We start from the raw sequence: 25,714 nt of genomic DNA, 5'->3' as shown, positions 1-25,714 counted from the left end.
AGCATTAGTGAATGCTTGACCTAAAGCACTGATTCTCACTCAGTGCTTGTGAGATACATGTGACCCTTTTGTATACTACCCATAGGTCTTCTGTTTATCATTTCCCCATGTGACACCTGCTGCATGATTCAGAAAAGTGGACAAAGCCCTTTCCAGGTAAGCCTTGTGGTAGACTGGTGGCCCCTACCTTGAAAGAGCTGCCACTGGAGGAACAGGGAAGATGTGATCCTTCCTGAGATGCAACCATCATGCCTGGAATGGAAGTAAATGTGGCTCTTTTGGTTGATGGTAATTGCAAAGCTGCCCTGGCCTGGATGACCCAGGCTATCCCAATTTTCTCAGCTCTTGGAAGCTAAGCAGGGTTGGCCCTGGTTAGTATTAGAATGGGAGACCACTGAGGAAGTTGAACGTTGCTACAGAGGCAGGCAATGGCAAACCACCTCTGAACATCTCTTCACTTGAAAACCCTGCGGGGTTGCCATAAATAAGTTGTGACTTGACAGAAGTTTCCATCATCACCAATGGCAAATCTGGCTGTCTGTGAGCCATGGAGTGAGTACCACTGACCTAAAGAGGCATTTCTAATAGATATCACTCTAATGGTCAGGGTTTTTTGCTTGACTGGATCTGCTTCCCTATTTTGATGATGTCACATCATGATATTTTATTGGCAATGGGGTGGTTTGCCATTGCCTTTCCCAGTCATCTACACTTCCCCTCCCCCTGCAAGCTTGGTACTCATTTTACCGACCTCGGAAGGATGGAAGGCTGAGTCAACCTTGAGCCGGCTACCTGAACCTGGCTTCTGCCAGGGTCAAAGCAAGGTCATGAGCAGAGCTTGGAGTGCAGTACTCGGACTCTGTGCCACGGGGCTCCTTAAGAAGGAGCAAATAGATCTAAAGAAAGAGTTCTGTAGTGTCACGCATATGCAAAAATACAAAAGCTTTAACAATTGATTTCACTTTGGTAATATACTCATCCTCTGAAACTAGACTCCTGCTAGGCATAGAATCTGTGTCCATTAAAATGATGGAAGTTCTATCAAAAGTTAAGTCAGAATATATAAAACTCATGTTACCTAGTAAGTAATGTTAATGGCAGGATTAGCACCTCTCACTCTGTTGGCACTATATAAATGTCAAATAATAGGAGCAGTAAAAGTTTTACAGGCATCTTTTAAATGGCTTTCCTTGCAGTTAAAGAGGGGGTGTGGGGGGGGGAAGCACAGTAGAGCTACTGTTACATTAAGAGCTCAGGATCTACTCTTTGGTTTTTATATGCAGGAAAATATATGTTTGCTGCCTTCTTCATCTCTCTCCACTTATACTCAATAAATTTATTTCTATCCAGCCTTTCTTTAAAAAAGCAACAGAGCAGCTTTCAAGTTAGATAATATTAAAGTGAAACATAGCAATGCATGAAATTAAGACAACATCAGAGCAATGACAATAACAACACACCCTCATCCTTGCTCACAGAAATGGAATTCTGTAAAACCAGGGCTGCAGCTCAGAAAGTTCTGCCCATTTCCCCTTGTGGTTTTGATAAAATGCAACCAGGGACCCCAGACTAGGGTATGCACAGTTAATTTAAGTGAGTAATGTGGAGAATTCCCTAAGGATGGATCCTTTGAGCTGCATCAAGCTAGTTTTTCAGCTGCTGATTAAGGGACAAGGTATTCCCTTTGACCAACAAAAAATGGGACCTGCATGGACAAAAGTTACCCGGGGCAGAGACTGCGGTAAAGTGGGGAGAGGTGGTATTGAGCAAAAAGCTGGCTGGGTTGAACTGAATATTTATTCCAAATAGACTTAGGGATACTCCAGCACCCTCCAGTTTGGTGCACGCCCTCTTCACCTGTCACTAACAAGAAGTTGATTTTTCAGAATGACTGATTCAACTGTTCATCAGTTGTGTGGTTCAGCAGGCTGTTTCCCTGCATTCCTTCCTAACAATGCGACACTGTGCAACTGGCTTTTCCCACACCCATGATGACTACCGCTTTCCCTGTTGAACCACCAGAAGGCTTCTCAAGGTTTCTTCTTTTTTTAAAAAAAACCCTGTTATTACTATTGTGATCTAGCACTGCAACAATGTAGCCATGATTGCTGAAGTTCCAGGTTTCTTCTTTTTAAAAAGTAAATCTCTTGCCTGAACCTGGCTTCTGAACCTAGCACACTTCCCTTATAATTCCACAGCAGAATGTGCTAAAAACAATATTTTAAAAATAAAATCTGGGACTTCTGCAATCATGGCAATGCCAAAAACACTCTTTAAAAAAACTCCTACCTTTCAGTGTTTAAGTGGTCTTTCATTAATGGCTGCCAATCTACTTGGATCAGCAGCACCCTTCACATGCACACCCATACAAATCTGTTCAGTTGGCATTTCAATTGTGTGCTGCCAGTCAATCAGACTAGATAATCAGTTTACTTCTAACTGTCTCATTCGCACATGGTAAATTTGACTGTCAAACGAGCCCATCTCGGAGGAGCAGCCAAGAGGCGGCAGCAGCGCAGGCAAAACCAGCGAGGCAAACCCAGAGAAGGGGAGGGCGGAGGCAGGCCAGGAGCATGGCGAGCCACGAATCTGGGCCCTTCTAGGACCCGGACTCGCGGCTCACCACGCCCCCGGCCCACCTCCACCCCCCCCTCCGATTCCACCCCAGAGGCGGAGCGGGCGAGGCCGCCGCTGCCGCCCCCCTATCCCGCCCCACCACAGCTGCTCCTCCGAGATGGGCTCAGCCTGAGCCCATCTCGGAGGAGCAGCCACGGTGAGCGGAGAAAAGGCAGCAGCCGCACAGTGGCGTCGCCCACTCCGAGACGGGGCGGTTCGCCACGCTCCCCAGCGCCGTTTCCCCCCTCCCCCTAGCTCCACCCCAGTGTCTCCTGGCTCCACCCCCAAAGTCCCCAGATATTTCTGGGATTGGACTTGGCAACCCTAGTTCCTTCCAAAGCTTATTTCTTTATGTTGCAGACCGTCTGCCATAAACTTTTAAAGTCATACAATTCCTTAGATTAAAAATGCTGCACCTTTTGAATTTCTGCTTCTTCTGGACATGTTAAACAACTGTCCTACCGTACTGCAGTTGCCCCTGCCTATAAACCCCTCAAGAAAAAGATTTTTTTTTTATTTGGCTACATAAGAAATGTGTTCATTAATGATTTTGCTGCATTTTAAGACAGAAAAGAAACTCAGTTTGCCAATACTTGGGGATGGAGCCTTGTTTCCTTTTGTATTTAAAAAGGCTTCTTATGCCAAAACATCCAGAGTCAAGTTTCTATCTTTGACTGTTTTCGCACACAGCTCACCTCGTAGTCACAATCCTGTTCCCGCCGCAGCATCTGGTCGGATTTCCCACCATCTGCGCCGAAGTTACAGGAAGTGCCGCAGCTTTTGCGTAGCAAATATAAACCGCTAAAACCCAGTTTACGTTTGCTACGCAAAAGCCGCGGCACTTCCTGTAACTCCAGTGCAGATGATGGGAAATCCGACAGACGCTACGGAGGGAACAGAATTGTGACTGCGAGGTAAGCTGTGTGCGAAAAAGGTTTTTCTCTCTTTGCTGTTTTCTGGCCTCTACCTTTTTGTTTCTGAGATGCTATAGATTACAAGGTGACTCTCTTAACTGTACGAACCTCCCAGCAGGCCTTGTCAGATGGAGAAGAGAGGGCTTATGATCACAAGGTCAAAAGATTACAATACAGAAGGCAAAGCCAATCAAGTACAGGTAGACAAACTGAATTGGCTACCTAGATAAGCCAGTCTAGCCTGATCTCGTCATATCTTGGAAGCTAATAAGGTTCAACCTTGGCTAGTATTTGGATGGGAAGTCACCAAAGTATATCACAGTCATGATGTGGAGGTATGTCTCTTCCTGTGAAAATCCTATGGGGCTGCCGTAAGTCGGTTTTGACTTGATGGCAAAGAAAAAAAAAAGCAGTGTTCCACATTCACAGTATGATCCCTGATTGGTTAGGTGATGCAGTGAAGAAGCTGCAAAACATAAACAGTATTTCAGGACTATGAACAAATACCGCCTCTCCCCCCCCTTGCAATTTATGGAATTTCATTCAAGAGAAGTTCCCACCTGCCCAAGGAGACATTCTCCCATTTCTGAACCACACCTTCCATATCGGAAATGTCCCAGCTAATAAAAATTCTGAGTGCCAACTGCATGCACAGATCTCATGGCCACAAGGGATTCATCACCCATACAGCTTTTCTAACATTTGAAATGGAATGAGAAAAGCTAAATTTTGCAGGTGACAATGGATGTTCACAGACAGCCCTTGGGTGAGAACCTAACCAAAAATCACACAATCTTCTGGTGACTGCCGCACACAGAGAGCTTGCAAGAATCAGCCCCAAGTTCATCACAATGACCCAAGAACATTTGTTGGTTAAACTAATGTACTGCAATAGTAACTTCTTTAGATCTTTTTGAACTTTATTATTGTGATATAGAAGATGGTGCTGAAAAACAGCTGTGTCAAGCACAATTAATTTTAATTCATACAGTAATTTAAGATCCCATGTTACGCATCAGAAATTCAAAACAGGTTATTTGCTGGTTTCTGTTCTGTTGAGAAAGTAAGCAATTCATTACTAATGGATGAATGGTTATCTTGATATGAGCATATTTCAACTTCCTTTGACACTTCTAATCATACAGTGCTCCTAAGAAGGCTGGAGTGCTTTGTTACTTCTCAAATATCTGTCAAATACAGTTGTTATATTAACCAAAAATTGACCTTCTGATTGCCTTCTAGGATTTTCAGCGGTGGTCATAGGCAAGTGTGTTTGATCTTATGTAGTTCTAAAATAGTTGGTCTCCATGGTATAGCCTGCATGGAGGGGGATTTGCTAGGGGGACGGAAAGGACTAGTCAGTTCTGCCGTGCAGTTGCAGAATGGTGGCATCAACTTTCACAAAATCTCAAAATTTCAGGTGGGAGACATGGACTGGGCATAGATAAGGCCTGTTCCTGACCATCTGGCAGGGCTGTTGATTTTTCTTTCCCTTTCCCCAAGTGATGATCTCATGTTGTATTACTCAGTCACATTTGTTTAATTATGAATGCTTCTTGCTTTCTTTCATCATAGTTTGACAGAAGGATCAGTGTGGATGTGGATAAAGCCACAGCCATTAGGGACAGCATGGGAGGGCTATCTAGGATGAGATGGCAATATCTGGCACATCCAGCAATGTTGTAAGAGACACAGATGAGAAACTTACCACACACCTGTCTCTGCCTTCAAAGCAAATGGACTGCAAGTCATCAGATGTACTTCAGGGATGAGCTGTGTAGTGTCAGGAGAACACTGTGGCTGCCTTAGCTATTCTAATCTTCCTGAGCATCGCAGCAGAAAGGCTAGATTTGAGACTAGGAGCACCTCATTGTGATTTTTGCCATCAAGTTACAGCTGATTTATGGTGACCCTGTATGGTTTTCAAGGCAAGAGACATTCAGAGTTTCCCATTGCCTGCCTCCACAAACTCTGGAATTCCGAATGCTAATCAAGACCAACCCTGCTTAGCTTCCAAGATCTGAAAAGATTAGGTTAACCTGGAGTATCTAGGTTAGGGCAGTAGCACTTCAGGGACCAACAAGAGTTTCAAGATATAAAAGGTTTTGAGAAACAAAGCTCATACCTGACGAAGGGAGCTTTGACTCTTGAAATCTTGTTGCTCTCTATGGTGCTGGTGGTGCTCTCTATGGTGCTGGTGTTCTACCGTAGACCAACATTGCTACCCTCTGAAATTCTCAGGAAAGGTTTTGCTGTACACTACTTGCACACAGGTCTAATTGTAGTCTGTTTCATTTTCGAATATAGGTATGCATCTCTTCCATCCTTCTCTGCAACCATTCTCTGCAGGTAATACCAGAGCTGAAATTTTCCTGTAACTGGGGGATGTGATTCAGAAACCAGTTACAATCAAAACTGTGATGTCCAAACCAAGTACACTTAGACTTAGGTCAGCTGGATTCCAGTGGAGTTTGGGGGCATATATTCAAATACTTCAGTTTAGCATATTTGTGGATCTAGCTGTCCATTATTTACTTCAAACAGAACTAGAATGGATAAAATTTACCATGTAGGGCGAATGCTGGTCACACCTCAAACTTGTTTGCTCAGAAATCAGAAAACAAGTATGGCTTTTGCATTGTACGCCTAAAGGAGAGTTAAAATCAATGGACTTAGAATGGCTTACCTCTGCTTAGGTGTGCATTGATGATTTTGGAAAGAACTTAAGGTGACATAAAAGATGAAAAGGGATAGCAGTATTGTATTGGTATTGCAACATATCACATCTATACATAACTTGAACGAATACCTTTGTTTTAAATGGTGAATTCTGAAAATGCATGATGAGGGCTTTTTGTAGAAAAAGGCTAGCAGGAACTCATTTGCATATTAGGCCACACTCCCCGACATCACCGGAAGTGACATCACCCGTTCAGTAGGTTACTTTCAGCATATTCACACAGAACAGCACAGTGCCTTCTGCTACATATCATGGATGTGTGTTGTCACACAGCCCAATGAGAGAACTTGTTTCACCCTCCCCAAACACAGCCAGAGAGAGAGAGCCGCATGTGGTGAAGCACGCAGTGGCAAGCTCAGGTTCTCCTGGGAGGAAGCACTCATGGGCAGCTCTGTATCTCTTAGTCTCTTTGCAAGCCTGTTGAAGACTGGAGGCAGCAGAGACAACAGAGATCATGGTCTGGGAGTGCATGGCTGCCTTCCCTCTGCTGGAGACCCTTTTTTGAGCTGGAGCCCTGGCCAAGCCAGTTGGAACTGCATTCCTGTGCATTCCTGCTTTAAAAAAGCCCTGTGCATCACACAATTTTTCAGTGATTTTTTTCATTAATGATCACAAAGCCACAGCAAATCCTGGCCCATTGTGTATGATGCACTTTTCTGCAAGCATAAGGTTGTTTCCATTTGTTATTCACTGTTCTATTTTCAAGTATACTTTGAACATATCTTAAGTATTTACTTAAAAAATGTAAGGTGTCAATTGCCCTAACAACTTATTTCTAGAATACTTGATCACTGGAACAATCCTTTTGGATACTATGATATGAGCAGTAGATACATGGACACTGATTAAATCACAGTGCAACAATGGTCTTGATACGGTCATGAGATCAAATCCTACATGGAGCTGCTTTACCCTGGTCCATCAAGGTCAGGGTTGTCTACTCAGACTGGCTGTGGCTCTCCAGGGTCTCAGGTGGAGGCATTTTACATCACCTACTACCTGGTCTTTTTAAATGCAGCTGATGCCAGTGACTCAACAAGGGACTATCATCATACAGACGAGATGTTCTACCACTGAGCCACAATATCTCCCCATCAAGACTCTTTCCCATGTGGCCTTTTAATTAAACTACATCTATACTTGGAGACATCTGGAAAGCTGAAAACTATGACAAATGATGACTCTTGCCCAGTGATCCAAACAAAAGTCTCAAAATAAAAAATGGAGAAGCTAGTGGGCCAAACAAGTAAACAATCTTAACAGTTCTAGAATAGTAAAATAAAAGGAGAAATTCAGATGAAGAACATCCCTGTTTAACGGTATAATGCTCAGTATAATGATATAAAGGGAGATGCCACCTTACCTCCTTCCTTAGAACAAAGGCTGACTAAACTGTGAACTGTGTCCATCAGCTCCAGCTGTTGTTTCTGAAGAATACTGTTGTTGTTGGTTGCTTTGTTCAGCTGCCTTTCAAGTTCCTGAATGATGTAGCTTTGACGCGATACCAATCCCTGCAAGTTTTCTTTTTCTTCCTTCAGAGTATCCAGCTCCCCTTTGTGTCTTTCTTCCATTTCAAGGATTTTGTGCTCCAGTAGACTGGGGAAGAGAAACAACAATACCATGTTTGTTAATATTCATGTAAATCAATAGCTACTTGGGTGGAGAAAAAAGGCTATCTGCCTCTGAACCTCATGATGTTTTATCATTCACATATTTGCACTGGTAATACAGAAAAGTGGATTATACAAAGACATCTTCAAGACTGCTTCTTATTCTTTTGGGGAAGACAGCAGTCCCTAGTGCATCATCTTTCCATCTGGATGGAAAGGTACATATTTTCAAAGGTTCTGCCCATGTTAGTGCCATTTTCCTTCCACCAGTCTCTCATAGCCACCATTTTCATTGCCATACAACAGATGAGCTTTAAAAAACCCAGTATTTTTTATAGCACTATAAGGCTATAACATACTAATTCTATACCATTTGTTGGTGATGAAAAGTGTGGTCAAGTCATAGCCAAGTTTTGGAGACCCCGTAAAGTTTTCAAGGGAAGAAGGAGGAGGAGGAGATGATATTGGATTTATATCCTGCACTATACTCTGAATCTCAGAGTCTCAGAACAGTCACAATCTCTTTTACCTCCCCTCCTCACATCCTGTGAGGTAGGTGGGGCTGAGAGAGCTTTTATAGCAGCTGCCCTTTCAAGCAAAACTCTCACGAGAGCTATGGCTGACGCAAGGCCATTCCAGGAGCTGCAAGTGGTGGAGTGGGGAATCCCCCAGATAAGAGTTCACACACTTAACCACTACACCAAACTGGCTCTCATTCCAAGAGACATTCCAAGGTGGCTTGCCATTGCCTACCTTTGTGTAGTGCCCCTGGTAGTCCTTGGTGGTCTCCCATTCAAATACTAACAGGACCAGCCGGGCTTTGCTTCTGAGATCTGACAAGACTGGGCTAGCCTGGGCCATCCAGGTCAGGGCCTATACCATTGATGATTTTTTTTTTTTTTGTAAAGGCCCTCAAAAAGCCTTCTGGTTGTGAAGTGGGAAAAATGTACGGAAATTGGCAGCTGATAAGACAAAACTGCACAGATAATTCCTTATGAAAGCTCTACTTCTGCATTAGCAGCAGTAATAAATGTCAAATGGAGAATCCATGCTGCATAGATGGAGTCTAAGATCTCCAGGTAACTTTAAAAACAAAAAACAAAACAGATCATCATGAATGGATTTCATCCACTGTGTTCTTTTATTGTTCCATCAGACTGTTCTGCTCTACATTCCAGTTTACCTAAGAGATGACCCTCCGTATTTTTCGCTCCATAAGACGCACCTAGTTTGTAGAGGAGGAAATGCAAACTCTTCTCCAATCAGCGTGGCAATAACACAGCCAGCAACAGCAATCTTCTCCAATCAACGCGGCAATAACACAAACTCTTCTCCAATCAGTGCGGCAATAACACAGCCAGCAACAGCACTCAGTCCTCACTTGCAGCCTTCCCTCCTCCTCTGTACGATCTCCTCCTTCTTGGCCAGGACCCGCTTCTCCATGCTGCCACCATGGAATTGTAAGTTTCTTGCCTGGACCCGCTCTCCTTCCATGTAGTCCTTGCTTTCTGATCTGGCTGCAGGCTTCCACACGGCATCATTAAGGTCCCCAACGTGCACTCTTTTTTGCAGTATTCGCTCCATAAGACGCACACACTTCCCCCCCTCTTTTTTTGGGGGGGGGGAGTGCGTCTTATGGAGTGAAAAATATGGTAGTTTAGTCCCAGGTACTTTGATAGAAGATCTGATCCAAGGTAACACAATTAACTTCCCTGGCAGACTAGGGAGTTCAAACCTGGGTCACCCAGATACTAGTCTAATGGTCTAATAATCACTATACCACTGGTTCAGGAAAAATAATTATAAAACAACTAAAAATATAAAATAATCCTGCTAATATAACAGCTTTAGACATTCTCACTCTCTCATAACACTATGAGAGCATGTGTACACAATATGGATTAGTCTGGTAAACTAACAGTGAAAAGCCAAGAACTGAGCCATTGCACATATAAAACGCTGATATAGGAAGCATTCCTTCAACTCTTAAAAGTGCCACTTCTCACTGGTTAAGGAAATATCATATCTTTGGAATATGGTTGGCCCATTTTTATGTTCGTAACATCTGCAAGACAGTCAGCAATTATACTTTCCCCCAGAATGGAGCTGCAGAGCTAGGAAAAAGCATCTTGCATTAATTTTCTTCTTGTGAAATCCTAATCTAGATATGGCAGCTAAAAGTCGATTTTTTTAAAATGTCCAGCAGGAACAGTAGCATCTAGGAAAGCAAAATCTGAAGGTCACCGCTGAAGTTCCTGCTTGGCAAGGCATCTGAGACATCAAGAGTTCATTCAAAAAGACCAATGGGCAATCATTGGCAGATGGCCTCAACACACCCCAGACCCTGTTCTGGAGAACACCAACCACAGCTTTGGCTCAGCCTTGACACCTGGCAGCACACTCTTGCAATATGGAAAGCTTCCCAATAACTAGTAATTGGCTGAAGAGCCAAGATGACCAGAACATTGTTGTGTGAAAGAGAAAATCATTTTATTATGATACTTTCCCAATGGGAAAATGTTTATAACTTGATGAAATCTATTATTTTTGCATCATTTACTTTATTTTTTTATGCCCCACATTTCAACCAGATTGACCCCAAATTCAATTTTCTCCTTGTGGACTTCATTTGTATGTAGTTGTATGGTTGGTCAAAGGATGTATCCATCCTTCACTGGAAACTGTGTTATTGCTGTGCCACAGTGCTCTTAAGAACAGAAAGGTGATATATCATTAAAATAAATAAATGGATGTGGTGGATTCCCATTAAAATTCATCCCAAGACACAATTCCTGGATGCAATTGTTAGGAGTCTTAACTGTAGAGATTGCTTGTTCTGCATCGGAACGTGTGATCTGAGTTGATCTTGACATAACTTGCCTGGTCAACCCCTCCCCCAATGTATTTTTATTTGGTCAGATGCAGTTTCAACATTCTACACACAAAAGAAGCTTCACCAAACAGTACAGTATCTGTCTGTGGGGATCTAGCAAAATGCTAGAACTATGAGTGACTAAAGGGGATGGTGAGAAGAGAGCCCCAGGTGTTCATCTTCTCATCCCCACTTTCCAACTGATGATGGCTTCTAACTATTGAGTCCTATGGTCCTCTTCCCACTCCTAGTGATCAGGGCTCTCTTAGAAGGGCATCCCCTCATAAAAATAAACTAGGCAGCATAGATGACATTTCTCAAGGGAAAATTATCAGCTGCATATAAACCATATTAAAGCAAGCAACAAGGAAGTGCCAGCATGCACCTTTTTGTTGTTCAGTTGCACAGTCGAGTCCGACTCTTTGCAACCCCATGGACCAAGACATGCCAGGCTCTCCTGTCTTCCACAGTCCTCCAAAGTCCACTCAAATACTGATGTTAGTTACACCAGTAATGCTGTCCAGCCATCACATCTTTTGCTGTCCCCTTCTTCTTTTGCCTTCTGTCTTTCCCAGCACCAGGTCTTCTCCAGCAAGTGTTCCCTTCTCATTTGGTGGCCTTACCACTCTGCTAAGAAAGTCTGAAGTCTTCCTGAGCTTAAGAAGCCTTATTTCTCACTCCATGTTAAGCGGTTCTTCTGCTGGAAGAAGTCCTCTTAGGCTACAGGAAGTCTTCAGACTTTTCTGAATGGAGTGAAAAGATACATACCAGTAACCATGACTTTGCCCCAGCCAGGATGACCCTTATTAAGTGGGCCAGAGACCCAGCATCAGGTCTTGGCTCTTACTTAGAAAACAGTGCATTACAGGACATTTTAAGTTTTTAAGTCTGTTTTCCCCAAATATATTCAATTTATCTGCAAGATGGCAGAATATGTCAGGACAAATGCTCTCAGACTGTACAGTCATTAATGGCTATGTAGTGTTCTTATTGAATAGGGAAGTGAACACTAACACTGAAGAGTTAATCCAGATAAGGAATATAATTTTTCTTCCAAAGGGAAAATTATGAGCAATGTGATAGGCTCACTTTGTAGAAATCTCTCTCAATGATGGGTATTTTAAAGCAGACTTTTCACAATGAGACAGAGGTATGGATGTGCACTTGGAAACAAATTAATTTTCCAGGTGTAGACTTCAGGAAAAGTTTCTAGATTATTTGGGTTGTAATATAGTTTGGGAATTCTGATTTCCCTCCCCTCCAAAAAACCCCCCTCTCTGTAAGGGTTTTCCCCCCCTATGGTAGGACTGGATTGGCTGTTTTCCAAGAAAAGGACATCAATATTGTAGGGAACCTAGCCTGCCTGTCTACACTCCCAACTCTAAAGTGAATCTGATCAAGGGGTCCAATTCTACATGTCCTTGAACCTATACTTGTATCTACTGTTTCCTAAGGAAAATTCAATCCATATTTTCTCTACAGCAGAGAAGCCAGTAGTCAAAACATATAAGAGTAACAACTAGCCCAGATCCTCCAAATGAAAACCAAGAAGCCCAACAGAACCAAGATCAGGCTGTAGAATCCCGGTAGAAGCATGGTCCAGCCCAACAGAACTGATTTCAAACCAGACAAATAGCCAGACCAGCTAATAAAGCAATGGACACTATCATAAACCCAACAGAATCAGTATCAAATTACAGAAGCCAGGACCAGTATGGCAAACCCAATGGAGCCATTGTCAAACCAGAGAATCCAAATCCAACAACTTAAACAAAGGGACACTGTTGCTAACCAGCACAACCAAATGTGGTCTCATTTGGAATACTGTGTACAATTCTGGTAACCGCACCTCAAAAAGAATCTTATAGCATTGGAAAAAGTGCAGAAAAGGGCAACTAGAATGATTAAAGGTTTGGAACACTTTCCCTATGAAGAAAGGTTAAAACGCTTGGGGCTCTTTAGCTTGGAGAAACGTTGACTGTGGGGTGACATGATAGATGTTTACAAGATTATGCATGGGATGGAGAAAGTAGAGAAAGAAGTACTTTTCTCCCTTTCTCACAGTACAAGAACTCTTGGGCATTCAATGAAATTGCTGAGCAGTCAGATTAAAACGGATAAAAGGAAGTACTTCTTCACCCAAAGGGTGATTAACTTGTAGAATTCACTGCCACAGGAGGTGGTGGCGGCTACAAGCATAGCCAGCTTTAAGAGGGGATTGGATAAAAATATGGAGCAGAGGTCCATCAGTGACTATTAGCCACAGTGTATATATATATATGTGTGTGTGTGTGTGTGTGTGTATGTGTGTGTGTGTGTATGTATACACACACACTCTGTGACACAGAGTGTTGGACTGGATGGGCCATTGGCCTGATCCAACATGGCTTTTCTTATGTTCAATGTCAAACCAAAGAATCTAAGAAAATCTTAAGCAAAGTTAAACTCTTCAAAGTACATTGGAGTTAATAGGCTTAGAAGGGGGTAACTCTGCTTAGGCCTGAACTGCAGTTAACGTAATGGTCTCATGCTGGCCATAATTATACCTGGCTCTGTCATGAAGTGCTATAATGAACTTGGAAGGTGTAAAGGAATCCCAAAGAGAACAAATTCTGAAATTAAGTTTATCAAAGAAGAATAACACAAATACCCAAGAAGAGGTTAGATACTATAGACTCTGAAGAATGATTCCAAGTATCAAGCGTATAAGCAAGTAGCATCACTCAAAGGATGAGTAATGAAAAAGAAATGAGAGATCGCAAGCAAAAAGGAGAAAAAGGAGCAGAAAGCAATACAAGCTTTTGTTCAGTGATGAGAACAGAAACCCTGCTATGCAAGTTTGCTAGTCTCTGACAGGGGCTTGACTTCCCTATTATGAGTGCATCCATGACTAGTTCCATTGATCTTCTTGCAGGTGCAAAAGACCCAGATGTACCAAAGAACAAAGATGTTCAGCAGAGTTAACAGAAAAGTTAGTGGAGGACTTCCATGTATGCTGGAACTCACTGAACTCTTGACAGACCTGGCTGCTCTAAGCTTTCAACTGTACTTACACACTCCAAAGAGCCAGAAGTTTAAAAATGTGCCATGTGAAAATACATGTCTCATAGGAAACAATGCTCGTATATTGGTGGATATTCTTGCCTCACAAAGATATCCCTGACATAAGGCTTCTTTGTACATGTGTGTATGATGATTTCCATAATACAGATTTCTGTCATCTTTGTTATTTACCACACACTCCTTTAGATAACAGTAAATTAATCCTCAGTTATGGCCATCATGAGTCGACAAGGAGTTGCACTGATAGCTAAATGGCCTAAACTAAAGAATGGTATGATGATGTTGTTTAGAATTTCACTTGCTTGGAGACTGAGGAGGCCTACAGATGTTTTACCACTCTAGCAATGACACATCTTGATGTTGTGAAAGTGATGTCAAATACAGTGTCATGCAAAGGTGGGCCAATTTTTAAGGTTTTTAGTTCTTGATGACGACTAATAATTTTTCTTTTAATTTCTTTTTAAAAATTCCATGGAGTCAGTGTTTTAAGAATCAGTGCCATACACCAGTTCTTTTTGTGTTGCTTCAATTTTCTATATTACGCCAACAATGAAAAACATGTCACCAAAAATATCAAAATGGAATGGGAGAAATTACATAGCAATCAGTGGTCAGAGCACTCATTTCATTTATCTTTCGTTTAGGAAAAAAGCACAGTGAGAAGTTCTTCTCAAACATAATAAAACATCAACTCTGTATTATATAAAATATCAGCTCTCCAGTTGAGAGCCAGAAAAATGCCAATGCAGATTAAATGAGTCCATTGCTTGGGTTTGATTGGTCAGTGACACCAGCAAAAAATGCTGCCCAAGTGGCCATGCAGTTCAGTAAAGAAATCTGAAACCATGGAGACTCGTTTTTTTTAAATCTTAGATTTCAAATATCCAAGGTTAAGTGTCATCAAGTCAACTTCCAACTTATGACAACCCTATGAATTAATGACCTCCGAAAAACGCTATTGTTAACAGCCTTGCTCAGGTCATGCAAACTGAGGGTTATTGCTTCCTTTATAGAGACAGCTTATCTCATGTTGGGTCTTCCTCTTTAGAATCTTTTCTAGCGCCTTCATGGCTGCTTTTCCCGGTCTGAATCTCCTGATTTCTTGGTTGTGGTCTCCCTTTGGGTTGATGATGGAGCCAAGGAACAGAAAATCTTGAAGAATTTCAGTTTCATCATCAAATACTAGGGACATTTTAATAAGTCTGCTTCTGAAAACTATTAAAATGCCTGTGCTTACGAGGCCGAGGAAGGGTTGTATACTCCAGGGTCACTCCAATGGGATGAGGACCCAACGTTCCTATGAACACCTTAACTTTTCTGACCTTTCTCAGTATAAATTGCTGTCGTTTATTCTTATGAGGAAAAGGAAGGGCAGCACCTTTGAAGGACAAATATTCTGGCCTGACACAAGCCTGTGCTCTCTTCCCAAATAAGAGGCATTTTGTTATTGCTTAAGACAAAATTTACCATGCTGGTTAGCACTAATGTGGTGGCTTCTTAAATTTATAGTGCAGGCCTAAGCAGAATTGGTGGTGGGAAGTTCTGTTATGTCGCAGCCAACTTATTGCGATCTCGTGAGGTTTTCGAGGCAAGAGACATTCAAAAGGAGCTTGCAGTTGCCTGCCTCTATGTAGAAATCTGGGATTCCCTTGGTGGTCTCCCATCCAAGTACTAACCAGGGCTGTCCCTGCTTAGCTTCTGAGATCTCATGAGGTTGGGTCAGCCTGGGCCATCCATCTTAGGTTGAACAAAATAACAGTCTTCTAAGTCTATATGAATTCAGTGGTTTGGGTCCACCAGAGCTTTCCTGCAGATGGAATCATGTGCCATAGGAGAAAATTATTCCATCCACAGAAACACTCTTGTGGATCCAAGCCGCTGGACTTAAAAGGGTATAATTTTGCTTATGGCTGCATTGTAAATGTACTGAGTTTTTGGAGAAATCCTGCATGCAGCTGTATGCAAAACAAAAACAAAAAAGAAAACATGTCTGTTTTTTAATTATTGTAATAGGTAATGTAACAGGTAACAAGTTTGGTATTTCATAATATTTATAGTTCACTTATACAACTTCCAGCAGCAAACTCTAATTGTCACTGAGTGTATACTTTCCAATCTTGGTTCTCTAGTGAGCATATCTGCATAGCACATGCTGTCTGCAAATATATGGCTGCTCCATTGACACATCACATTTTTAAAATGTCTAACAATGCAAAGTGAGAACTGTCCATAAAACAACTTTCTAATGAATATATGGAACAAGTTATATTGTGCACATTGGTACAATATTCTTTTCGTACACTGTGATTGTGATCTTTTTCATTCCACCCATTTTCATTGCTAGTACCGCTGTTCTTCTATACTGTGTTACATTGTATGGATGATTACATTATGTGCAATAGATATGCAAATAACACTGAAAATATGTTAATTTGATTCACCAGGAGTAAAAGAGGAAAGAGCATAGAAATAAAGACAGAATAGTTTGACCCACACAAGAATGAAGTGAGATGGAGGTTTTTTAGTCAAACCAGCAGGATAAGAAAATAGCATTCCTACATTTCTTTAATTTCTTCCCAGCAAAATCCTAAACAGAATTACACTGTTCTAAATCCATTGTAAATCCACACGTGTTACTCTCAGCCATAGCAACCCGTGTGGCTTTCCAACAAAAGAAGTGTGATGCACATTATCTGAAACAGCCTTTAAAATGTTATGGGATTGAACTAAAGGTTAAAAGAAAGTGTTATTTTTATGGTAAGTTAACTATGGTGGCTTGTCCAGCCTTGACAATAAATCTTCAGCTCCTAGGTCGTTGTGTTTTTTTTAAAGGATTTTTGTTTTAAATGTAGTTTTATGATTATATAAGGTTGTCTAGCCTATCGATCTTAATGAGGCCCAAAATCAATTTCCTACTCAAGAAATGATGCGTTAAGTTTGTCAAGATGTAAACCAGCAGGATGGCCCAGAGTAATTCTCATTAACATCCCAAAGGCTAGGCAGATGGAGGATAAACCAATAGAAAGACTTCCAGTTGTGGCTTCTGTCTGGATGAAGAAGTGGACCGTGGAGGAGGCACCAAAGATGCTCCTTGGGGGGATGGAATGTCGAAATCAGACAGTTTCCTTTCCAAGGGGCAGGGTATATCTCCTAATCCAATCCAGACCATGCCTAAAGCTTAAAGAGGATTTTAACTTTCAAAGAGAGAATGATGTGTTTGAGAAGAAGATATGGACCAGTGCTGCAATTTTTTTTAAAAAATAAATGTCAGTTAGATTTATGAAGTCTGGATTTTACAAAGAACAGATAACTCGATTTACTCTTCCTTTGAGCTGCCCAACAGGTACAGATAAGTGCTAAATACCTACTTCATCTTTTACTTGTGTTGTATGTATAGGTGGATATTCAACCATGACTCTTTACTTGCCAGGAGACTAGAGTAATTGACCAATTTCTCATGTTTTTTTTTAGAGAGTATAATAAATCTGAAAGGGATTATGAAGGGCAATGCTATTTAAACAATGTAATGCTAGTGTTAATAAAGATTCATGGGAGCAAAGAGAACACAGCAACAATTTGGGGATAATGGGAATCTTTGCAATGAAAATGAAATGCACACACAAACCCCCTCAGGTTCCAAAATAATCTGCAATCAAAAACTCTATAGTGATCATTTTGATGTTTCTTAAATTTACAGGAGAGTATTATTAAGCGATAAACTACCATATTTCTCCTGCTGAGGCAGTGTGAATTGATAAATTAGGAATCAAAGAGTGTGAAATGAGAGAGAGTCAAATAGATTCCATTATGGAAGAAGGTTATGGGAGTACATTATGGGGGTCCAGGAGGGACAAAATGGAACGGCATCAGCTAGAGGGGCCCTGAAACCAACATCATGCTGTATTCAGGGAATGCATTTAAAAAAAAATGAATGCAGTTCTGATTGCAGCCACTAGAGGTGCAGGGAAGGCAGAATACAGTAAAAAGCACTCATCTGCTGGCCTTTTAGCAAAGTTTACTAGGAGGCTGAGGAAAACCATATGCTGATCAGATCCTATTTTTCATTTTTATTTTAAAAAGCTTTATTCAAGAAGTTCAGCTCAGGAGTTACAAAGTATAACTAATGCCAGATAATCAGCAATTACACACATATAATTATTAATGTAACATCTTATTAAGCAAAGTCTAAAGGCTTAGTAACATGTTATTAAACAGTAGCATATCATTAAACAGAGTCTAAAGACTAACACGAGAAGTGTACAGTTTGATGCCTTTTAAATATCTTCAATTATAAGATTCACTACTACTATTTACTACCATAATATACTTAGGAAAGGGACAGCAAGTAGGCTTCCCAATTCCCAGGTCCCAGTGGGGGATGCCCTGGTTTTACAGGCTTCCCCCCTCCCCCAGCCAGCTGGCCGGCGGGCGAAGCCCCGCCCTCACAGCCATTAGGCACCTCCATGAACAATCCCCATAGGGAATGATGGGGAATTGATTTGCGGGTATTGGGGGCTGTGGGCGGGCTGTTTTTTGAGGTAGAGGTGCCAAATTTTCAGTATAGCATCTAGTGCCTCTCCCCAAAATACCTCCCAAGTTTCAAAACTATTGGACCACGGGGTCAAATTCTATGTGCCCCAAATGAAGGTGTCCCTATCCTTAATTATTTTCTATGGAAGGAAGGCATTCTAAAAGTTGTGCTGTCCCTTTAAATGTGATGGCCAGAACTCCCTTGGAGTTCAATTATGCTTGCCACACCCTTGTTGCTGGCTCTGCCCCAAATGTCTCCTGGCTCCACCCCAAAGTCCCCAGATATTTCTTGAATTGGACTTGGCAACCCTAACAGCAAGAAATATTAGGTTGTTAAGGTAAAATGTGAAAGATCAGGCCAAAATTTGCTTATTACCAGGTGCCATTTCTCTACCAAATCCATTCTTAATATTCTCTTGTTGAAGAATATTCATAATTGTATCAAAAGTACAATATTCCCAAAGTTTGGATTGTCACTGTTGGATGGTAGGAACAGAATCTTTCTGATCAGATCCTATTAAGCCCATCAGCCAGGTCAGCAATGGAGCAAAGCATGACCAGCCAGGATAAGCAACAGTCAATGCCAGGATGCAGTCCCCAACAAAGTCTATGGTTCCCTTTTTTCATTTAGTTCCACCCAGCTCCTGCACAGCAAGGTCTTGCGAAAGGGCAGCACTGTTAGTGTGTGGTAGCAAAATAAAAAATGAAAACTCTTTTGTTGTCTTTTTCTACATTTCAATAACTTTTCTACATTACTCTAACTTTTTTCCTCCCTCATTTTGCTCACTTTCTTTCATGATCAGTCATTCATCTCTCCTCACCTCTAATTTTTCTCCCTCCCTCTCTTATTTTTCAGTCTTGAGTCTTTCTTATCCCCCCTGGTTGGCAAATTATATTTAATAGCAGTACACAAGCAAACATTTGTTAATATTATTAACAAAAGGGGAGAGTATTCCCCCATAATCTATCAAATGCTTCTCCTCCACCACCATTAAGATGCACAGTAATAAACATGAACTTGCCTCAGTGGTAATAAATGAGAAATGAAGTTAGAACTTTGGTATTTATTTACTTACTTTATTTGTATCCCACTTTTATCCCCAAGGGGGATCCAAAGTAACTTACTTTGTTCTCCTCTTTAGCCACACAACCACCCTATGAAGTAGGCTAGGCTTATAAGGAGTGTGATGGGACCAAGGTCACCCAGCAAGCTTCCATGGCAGAGTAGGGATTCAGATCTGGATTTCCCAGATCCTAGTTCAACACTTAAACCACTACACAAGCTTAGTTTCCATTACAAATATCATGATTGTGTATTCCTTTGGCCCTGGAATTTGCATGATCATCCTGAAGCTAGTGGCCAATTTTGAGATTCTTGGTTTTATTTTCTGAGTTATGCCTGCCACAAATGGACAGATAGATGGACTTTATGTTACTTTATTTGTATCCCACCTTTTAAAATTATAGATACATGGTAACAGCCAGACAAGTGGTTTGTTTTGTTATATTTTGTTTGGATCAGGGTCATGGGGGATCATATGGAAGTCCAGTGGCCCATGGTGGCTCTCAGTAGCCCTGGATTTTCTTCTACTAGCTCTGTTGATTTCTTGCTCATTCATTATAACAGTTTAGCTCTTTCATTATAACAGTTTGCTGATCTCTGGTCTAAGAGCAGTTCTTATGCTAGATATGCTGTAGATGGCGTATTTAAATAGATATTTAAATGTTGTAGATTTACTAGGCATATTCACTGTAAGTAGAGTATAAATGTCTTAAATAAATAAATAATAAACACAAAATCTGCCCATATCTAAAACCAGGAAGTACAGTATGTCCAGCCCCATTCTTCCTTGCCAATTCTCTTAGTGGATCATGTTCCATTCCACTTTCTTGAACAAACTGTTCCTGTTTGCCTGCCTTAACTGCAGCACGGAAATAGGTTTTCCACACTTCTCTTTTCAACACATCCCTTCTTTTCACATATAAGCTCAGACTACTTTATCACATTACAGGCCAGTCACTCTGTATGTCAATATAGCAGCACATAGGTCAAGGCAGACCCTATTTATTTACTCTAATGCATACCTTAGCACCATGACACATTGTTAAGGTACATAAATAAATGTGAAAGATTAAACATACACCAGCCCTGGCCTATATGAATCTCTGCTTTTGGCATGTTGTAATCTCTAAGCCACTAACTGGCAGGTCATTGATACCACCAGAAGGTCAATGGGTTAAAAGCCACACACATTTCCTCTTTGACCCAGCAGTTTTGTAACCACCTTGTGGATAATTCAATAATATGTAATTTAAACTTGATAAAACACATTAGTTAAGAGGGAATAGATTTCATCTTATTGTTTCAGCCTCTATTCTTCCTTCTCACAAAGACTGCATACACCCAGGGCTACTTTATATGTCAACAATGTGATATTTCCAGGGTTCTTTCACGTATCGTGATAGATGTGATTGAAGGCTTAGAAACATATGAGCAGAGCCAATGGTTTTCCTGAAAGTTTAGTTTCTACCCTTGTGGTTCTGGGCTGGATGAAGTGGTTTATGTGTTGGACCATGGTCAGGGTTTGATTCTCTACTCTGACATGGAATTCCACTTGGATTGGTCATTCTCCCTCAGCCTAACCTATCTATGGTTGTTATTGCAGCGCTTTAATGGAAGAGGAGATAATGATGTTACAAGTTGATTTGAGTTCTCACTGGGGAGAAAAGCAGGCCATAAATATCTAAATAAATAATTTCAAATATGGTAGAGCAGGAAGACACTATGGTGTAGCAGCCTCAACATTACTGTGATGAAGCTGCATTCAAGACTACTCAATTAACCACCTGATGGGCTGTCATTGTACTTGATAAATAGGTAATCACATGATGGCTCCCTATGCAATGCTCTTCTCATCTCCTAAGTGGAACAAGTGAAAAGGAAGATCTTAAAGGATGACATTATCATTGCGCAAACAGTTTATTAAAACAGTCTTTGAATACATGAAACAATCATTTTAAGATACTGGTCTGCTACTTGCTAAACATGAAGGTCTTCTTGGGCCTTTTGGAGGATAATTTGAAAAAACAGTCTGAGAATGTGAAGTACTTTCGAAAAACAAAAAAATGAATAAAAGGAGGCCTTATTGTTAGTGTGTCATTGGGGTAATTGATGTATAACAATGGCTCATGCCATTCTTCCATTTCTTCTTTCCTTGTGCTGTCCCTTGACTATGCCTGGAAAATCCCTTCCGTAAGATTGTCCTTAAAATGATATGCCCTGAAACATTGCACAGTGGTCCAAGGACCAAGATTTCTGATAGGGTCTTGTATCAGTCTTTCTAATAGCATGTTCCCCGGAAGATCTGATAAATCCTATACATATCTTGTTCTTGGCAACTGATTTAATGAGACCACCTCTAAAGTGGCCAAATTCAGTGCTGAGGCTTTGGCTATAAGAAAGCAAATATTTCACTGAGTCTTCCTTTGCCTCACTCAACCCCCCTCATCCAAGAGGTGAACCACCTAATGTTTCTTTCATCCTTACTCTTCCCCTTATGAGAGTTTAGGAAGCCCTACAGCATGTTTTGCTGTGTTGGGGAACAAGGAGGGAAGGAGTATTATGTACTCCAGGTGGAGACCAAGACAGTGAGTAGGGCCAGCAGATTCAGGCAGCTCCCCTTTTTGAGCTGCCATTGTACCAGTGTATAGGAGTCTATTAACACATCAGTAAAACAATGCAAAACAAAATTCTGATGCATACATACAAGCACCTTAAGGTTGCTGTTTCTGGGTGTTGCCAATGAAATTGGCTGGAAGAAGAAGACAGAAATGAATAGGAAACCACAAGGAACTGTACATAATCCAGTTTTAATATTAATCTGAGCAAATCACTGAATTACAAAGGAGTGGAAAGAAACTCTGGAACAGCAGAAGAAAACAACGGGCAAATCTTCTCATCCTATTCCAATTCATAGACATTTCCATGCTCAGCACTCCAAATCTCCTTCTGTTAGTGTTTTAAGGAAAATGGTAATGAAAAAAACACTGCACTGATGAACCTGGCAAGCATTTCATAACCAAGAAATGTAAGCTTCACCTGTTTTTCTCATGAATTTTCAAGATTTCATGGGTCTGTTGGAGCAGTTGCTTCTCCAGCTTGTAAGTAGATAATGAATTTTCCAGCAGCTGAATTTCTAATCGGGAAGTTTGATTTAGCACCTTAAGGATCAAAAGAGAAAATGTGCAATATGTTAGTAAAATAGTTAATACTAGCAGTAACAGTACCATTGTGCTTACTTTAGACCTGTGTAATAATTCATCTCAGAAATATTTTAGATAGCAGCACAGGAATGAGGGCGGTACTGGCATTCTGGCAACTTTATTTCATCTAGAACACAAAAAATGACAGGATTTACAACATGCTTAGCCAAGAAACTTGATAGAGTACTTGGGCAAAATTTTTATGCAAGCTGTCCTGTTTTAGCCAGTGTTCTTGGGATGAGAATTTCTGCTGAATTCCTGTTTCCCTCACACCTGTTCTGCTCCATTGGTTCTGTATCATTCTCATTGCCCCCGATAACACACAATTCCATGAAGTAGGTCTGCAGTCCATCTGTTTGGTTATTTCCCATTGTTTTGGGTCTCACTACTGGTGTACAACTTGCCCAGGCTAGTCTGATCTTGTCAGATCTCAGAAGCTAAACAGGGTTGGCCCTAGCTAGTATTTGGATAGAAGATTTCCAAGGAATACCAGAGTTGTGATGCAAAGACAGGCAATGGCAACCACCTCTGAAGTCTCACCATAAGTCAGTTGTGAGTTGATGGCACGTTCCACCACCAAGTATAACTTTCTTTGCCAGGTGAGACTTTACCACCTAGGCTGAGCTTTTCTACCTGCTGAGGCCCACCTCTTGATGACAAATGACTCTCAAAGGAACTGTAACACAGAAGTGCTGCCTTTTGCTTGGGCAGACTTTGTTAGTTAATTATCTGATGTATTCCAATAGGAAGTTTCATATTTGTTACTTCCCTGAGGTGTTCTTTTGAACAGAAAGGTGAGCAATAAAAATAAATATTTCTTAACCCCTCACAGCAGCCTGAAATGTCCCCCCCACACACACACTTCTGTTACTTGGGGTTCCCTTTCCCCAGAACTAGGATTTAGGGGCACTTGGAGCTGCTCTCAGAAGAAGAAGATGAGAAAATTGTCTACCTTATGCCCTCAGAAAAAATACTTTGGATCTCAGCCTATGGCCTGACATCCTCAACACATGACACAACCTGAAATACCAGTGGCAAAGGAGGAATAACGAAGCTCTCATCCCCTTGTAATTGTTTGTACAGGGGATGACACACACATTAATAATGCACAATCTCCCCTTGGCTCATTTCAATGTTCATTTTCCCATGCTTTCTTACAGCAGCCATGGGAAAACCTCAGTCATTCTGAGAAACTCACTGTGGGGAAAATTGACAACAACCCTTCTTGTAAGCTTCCTGTAATATAGTGGGTTCTTAGCCATTGAAAAGGCGAGGTAGTTGTGACAACAAGCTCTTTATTGAGTACAGCATGGTGAGTGGCTGCACTAACTGAACTGGTGAACGGGGTATTTAGGGGAACTGCACTGCTGCGTTTTTAATTTATTTTAGGAAAAGTCTCCTGGCTCCACCCCCAAAAGTCTCCCAGCCCCAAAGTCCCCAGATACTATCTGAGTTAGACTTGGCAACCCTAGTTCCCCACTCTAAACAAACAGCATTGCAAAGGGGTGGAGAAACCCTTAGAGAGAAGATTCACAAAGATCAAGAAAGCCTTCCATGATTCCCTTTCACTTGACCAGTGGCCCTGGAATTTTAATTTCTTCCCAGAGTTGGTGTGATTTGTAATGTTGAATTTCTGTTTATTCAAATGCATTGGGAAGTGTGAATCCTTTGAACCCAAACATGAAACAGGCATTCGACTCAATGAAAGACTGCAAAGGCTCTTCCTCCAACACTGGGATGGCTCTTTCCACAGCTCTGTATCATTGGCTACTGCTGAAAGGAGCTAAGAAATAACTGAGATGTGGGACTAAATGAGCTAAGAAGATTAGGCAGCTTTGGGTAGGAATTCCATGTTGAACATAACAAATAAGTCCACCCTGAGACTGTGTCTGTATCCTTCCACTGAAACTAAACTAACAATGTACTCCTAAAAAGAGTCCCACCTTTCTGAGTCTATTAATGTCAGTGGGCTTTTAAAAGCATAATTCTGTTTAGGATTCCACTGTAAGGGTCCATTCTATTCTATTTATTTATTTAGGCATTTTTACCCAGCTTTTCTCCCCAGCAGCTTACAAAGGTCCAAAAAAAATGCAATTTAAATAAACACCATGCCCACACACATATTGCCCCAAGAGTTGTTACATAGGCTACACCCTGGGCTGGGCTGGATGGGTTTTCTCAGGCCACAGGTGTCAGCCAAGAGCCCTTTGGCTCTTGTTAAAAGGCTCAAGCCACTGACCATGCTGAGGCTTAAATACCTGCAACAGGAAGGGAAACAGAACTTCAGCACAGAACTTATTCAGTGGGGGATGCATGATCAAGCTGGGAGGTGTTTGTGTGTCAGCAGTAGCCATACAGCATTAGTAATGTAAGAATGGAGGGTTGTTTTTTTTAATTGAGGATGATGTGTAAGATGGCCTTGGCATATCTATTTTTTAATACAATAAAAAAATAATATAGCCTCTATGCTATGACACAAGTCCAAAAAGGGGGGGGGGTTTGCTTCCAATGCTTCCTGCACTTATGTTCCATCACCTACAAACCAAAGTGGTTGCATATCAAATATTTATTGGCCCTTCTATGGAAAATTAAGAAGCTGAGGGTTTTAATAAGGCTATGTTTTTATCACCATATGTATATTATCTTTAGCTAGACTCAATTAAGTGCTCTTTCTTGTGTAATTGATCTTATTCCATATGGTGGTATAGGGCTAAGTAATCCTTTGGGAAAGGATACCATAAACTTAGTTAAAGGCTTTGTTTTAAAAGACCCATCTCAAACACCCTGCTGGGTTCAACTAATTGGCCAATAAAATGATTGCACACATGAATACATTTGTTTCTGACTAGATACACAGCAACTGTTAGTTATCATATGTTGCAAACTGCTAGGAAAAGGAGTGAAAATTCCTAACTGGGAATAGATAGGGAAATTATCAAAGGGCAACACCAGATCTCAGGAGATGGGGAACTCTCAATGAGTTAAGATCAACTACCATATGTCCCAAGCTGGGGTAACGATCCTGGGGACATCACTGTTTTCCTCTTCAGCCTTAGAAGGTTATCAGCATACCCAGAAGCCGTAAACAGGAATTCTTTGGACCCTG

The 25,714-nt window shown here is 41.2% G+C and overlaps 1 protein-coding gene across 1 annotated transcript in view; it reads right to left on the bottom strand.

Annotated features, from left to right (window-relative positions):
• ANGPT1 (angiopoietin 1) overlaps positions 1-25,714 on the bottom strand; it is a 199,739-nt gene that overhangs the window by 61,474 nt on the left and 112,551 nt on the right. The window contains exons 3-4 of the mRNA XM_060243325.1: positions 22,445-22,566; positions 7,634-7,866 (exon numbers count right to left, since the gene is read on the bottom strand). Coding sequence (XP_060099308.1) covers positions 7,634-7,866; positions 22,445-22,566 — 355 coding nt within the window. The remainder of the gene's footprint in view (positions 1-7,633; positions 7,867-22,444; positions 22,567-25,714) is intronic.

This window comes from Heteronotia binoei, chromosome 7 (genome assembly GCF_032191835.1).
Source record: "Heteronotia binoei isolate CCM8104 ecotype False Entrance Well chromosome 7, APGP_CSIRO_Hbin_v1, whole genome shotgun sequence".
In the NCBI taxonomy this organism is placed as follows: domain Eukaryota; kingdom Metazoa; phylum Chordata; class Lepidosauria; order Squamata; family Gekkonidae; genus Heteronotia; species Heteronotia binoei.
The sequence above is the reverse complement of the archived record's forward strand: the minus strand, read 5'-3'. Positions and strand labels throughout refer to the sequence as shown.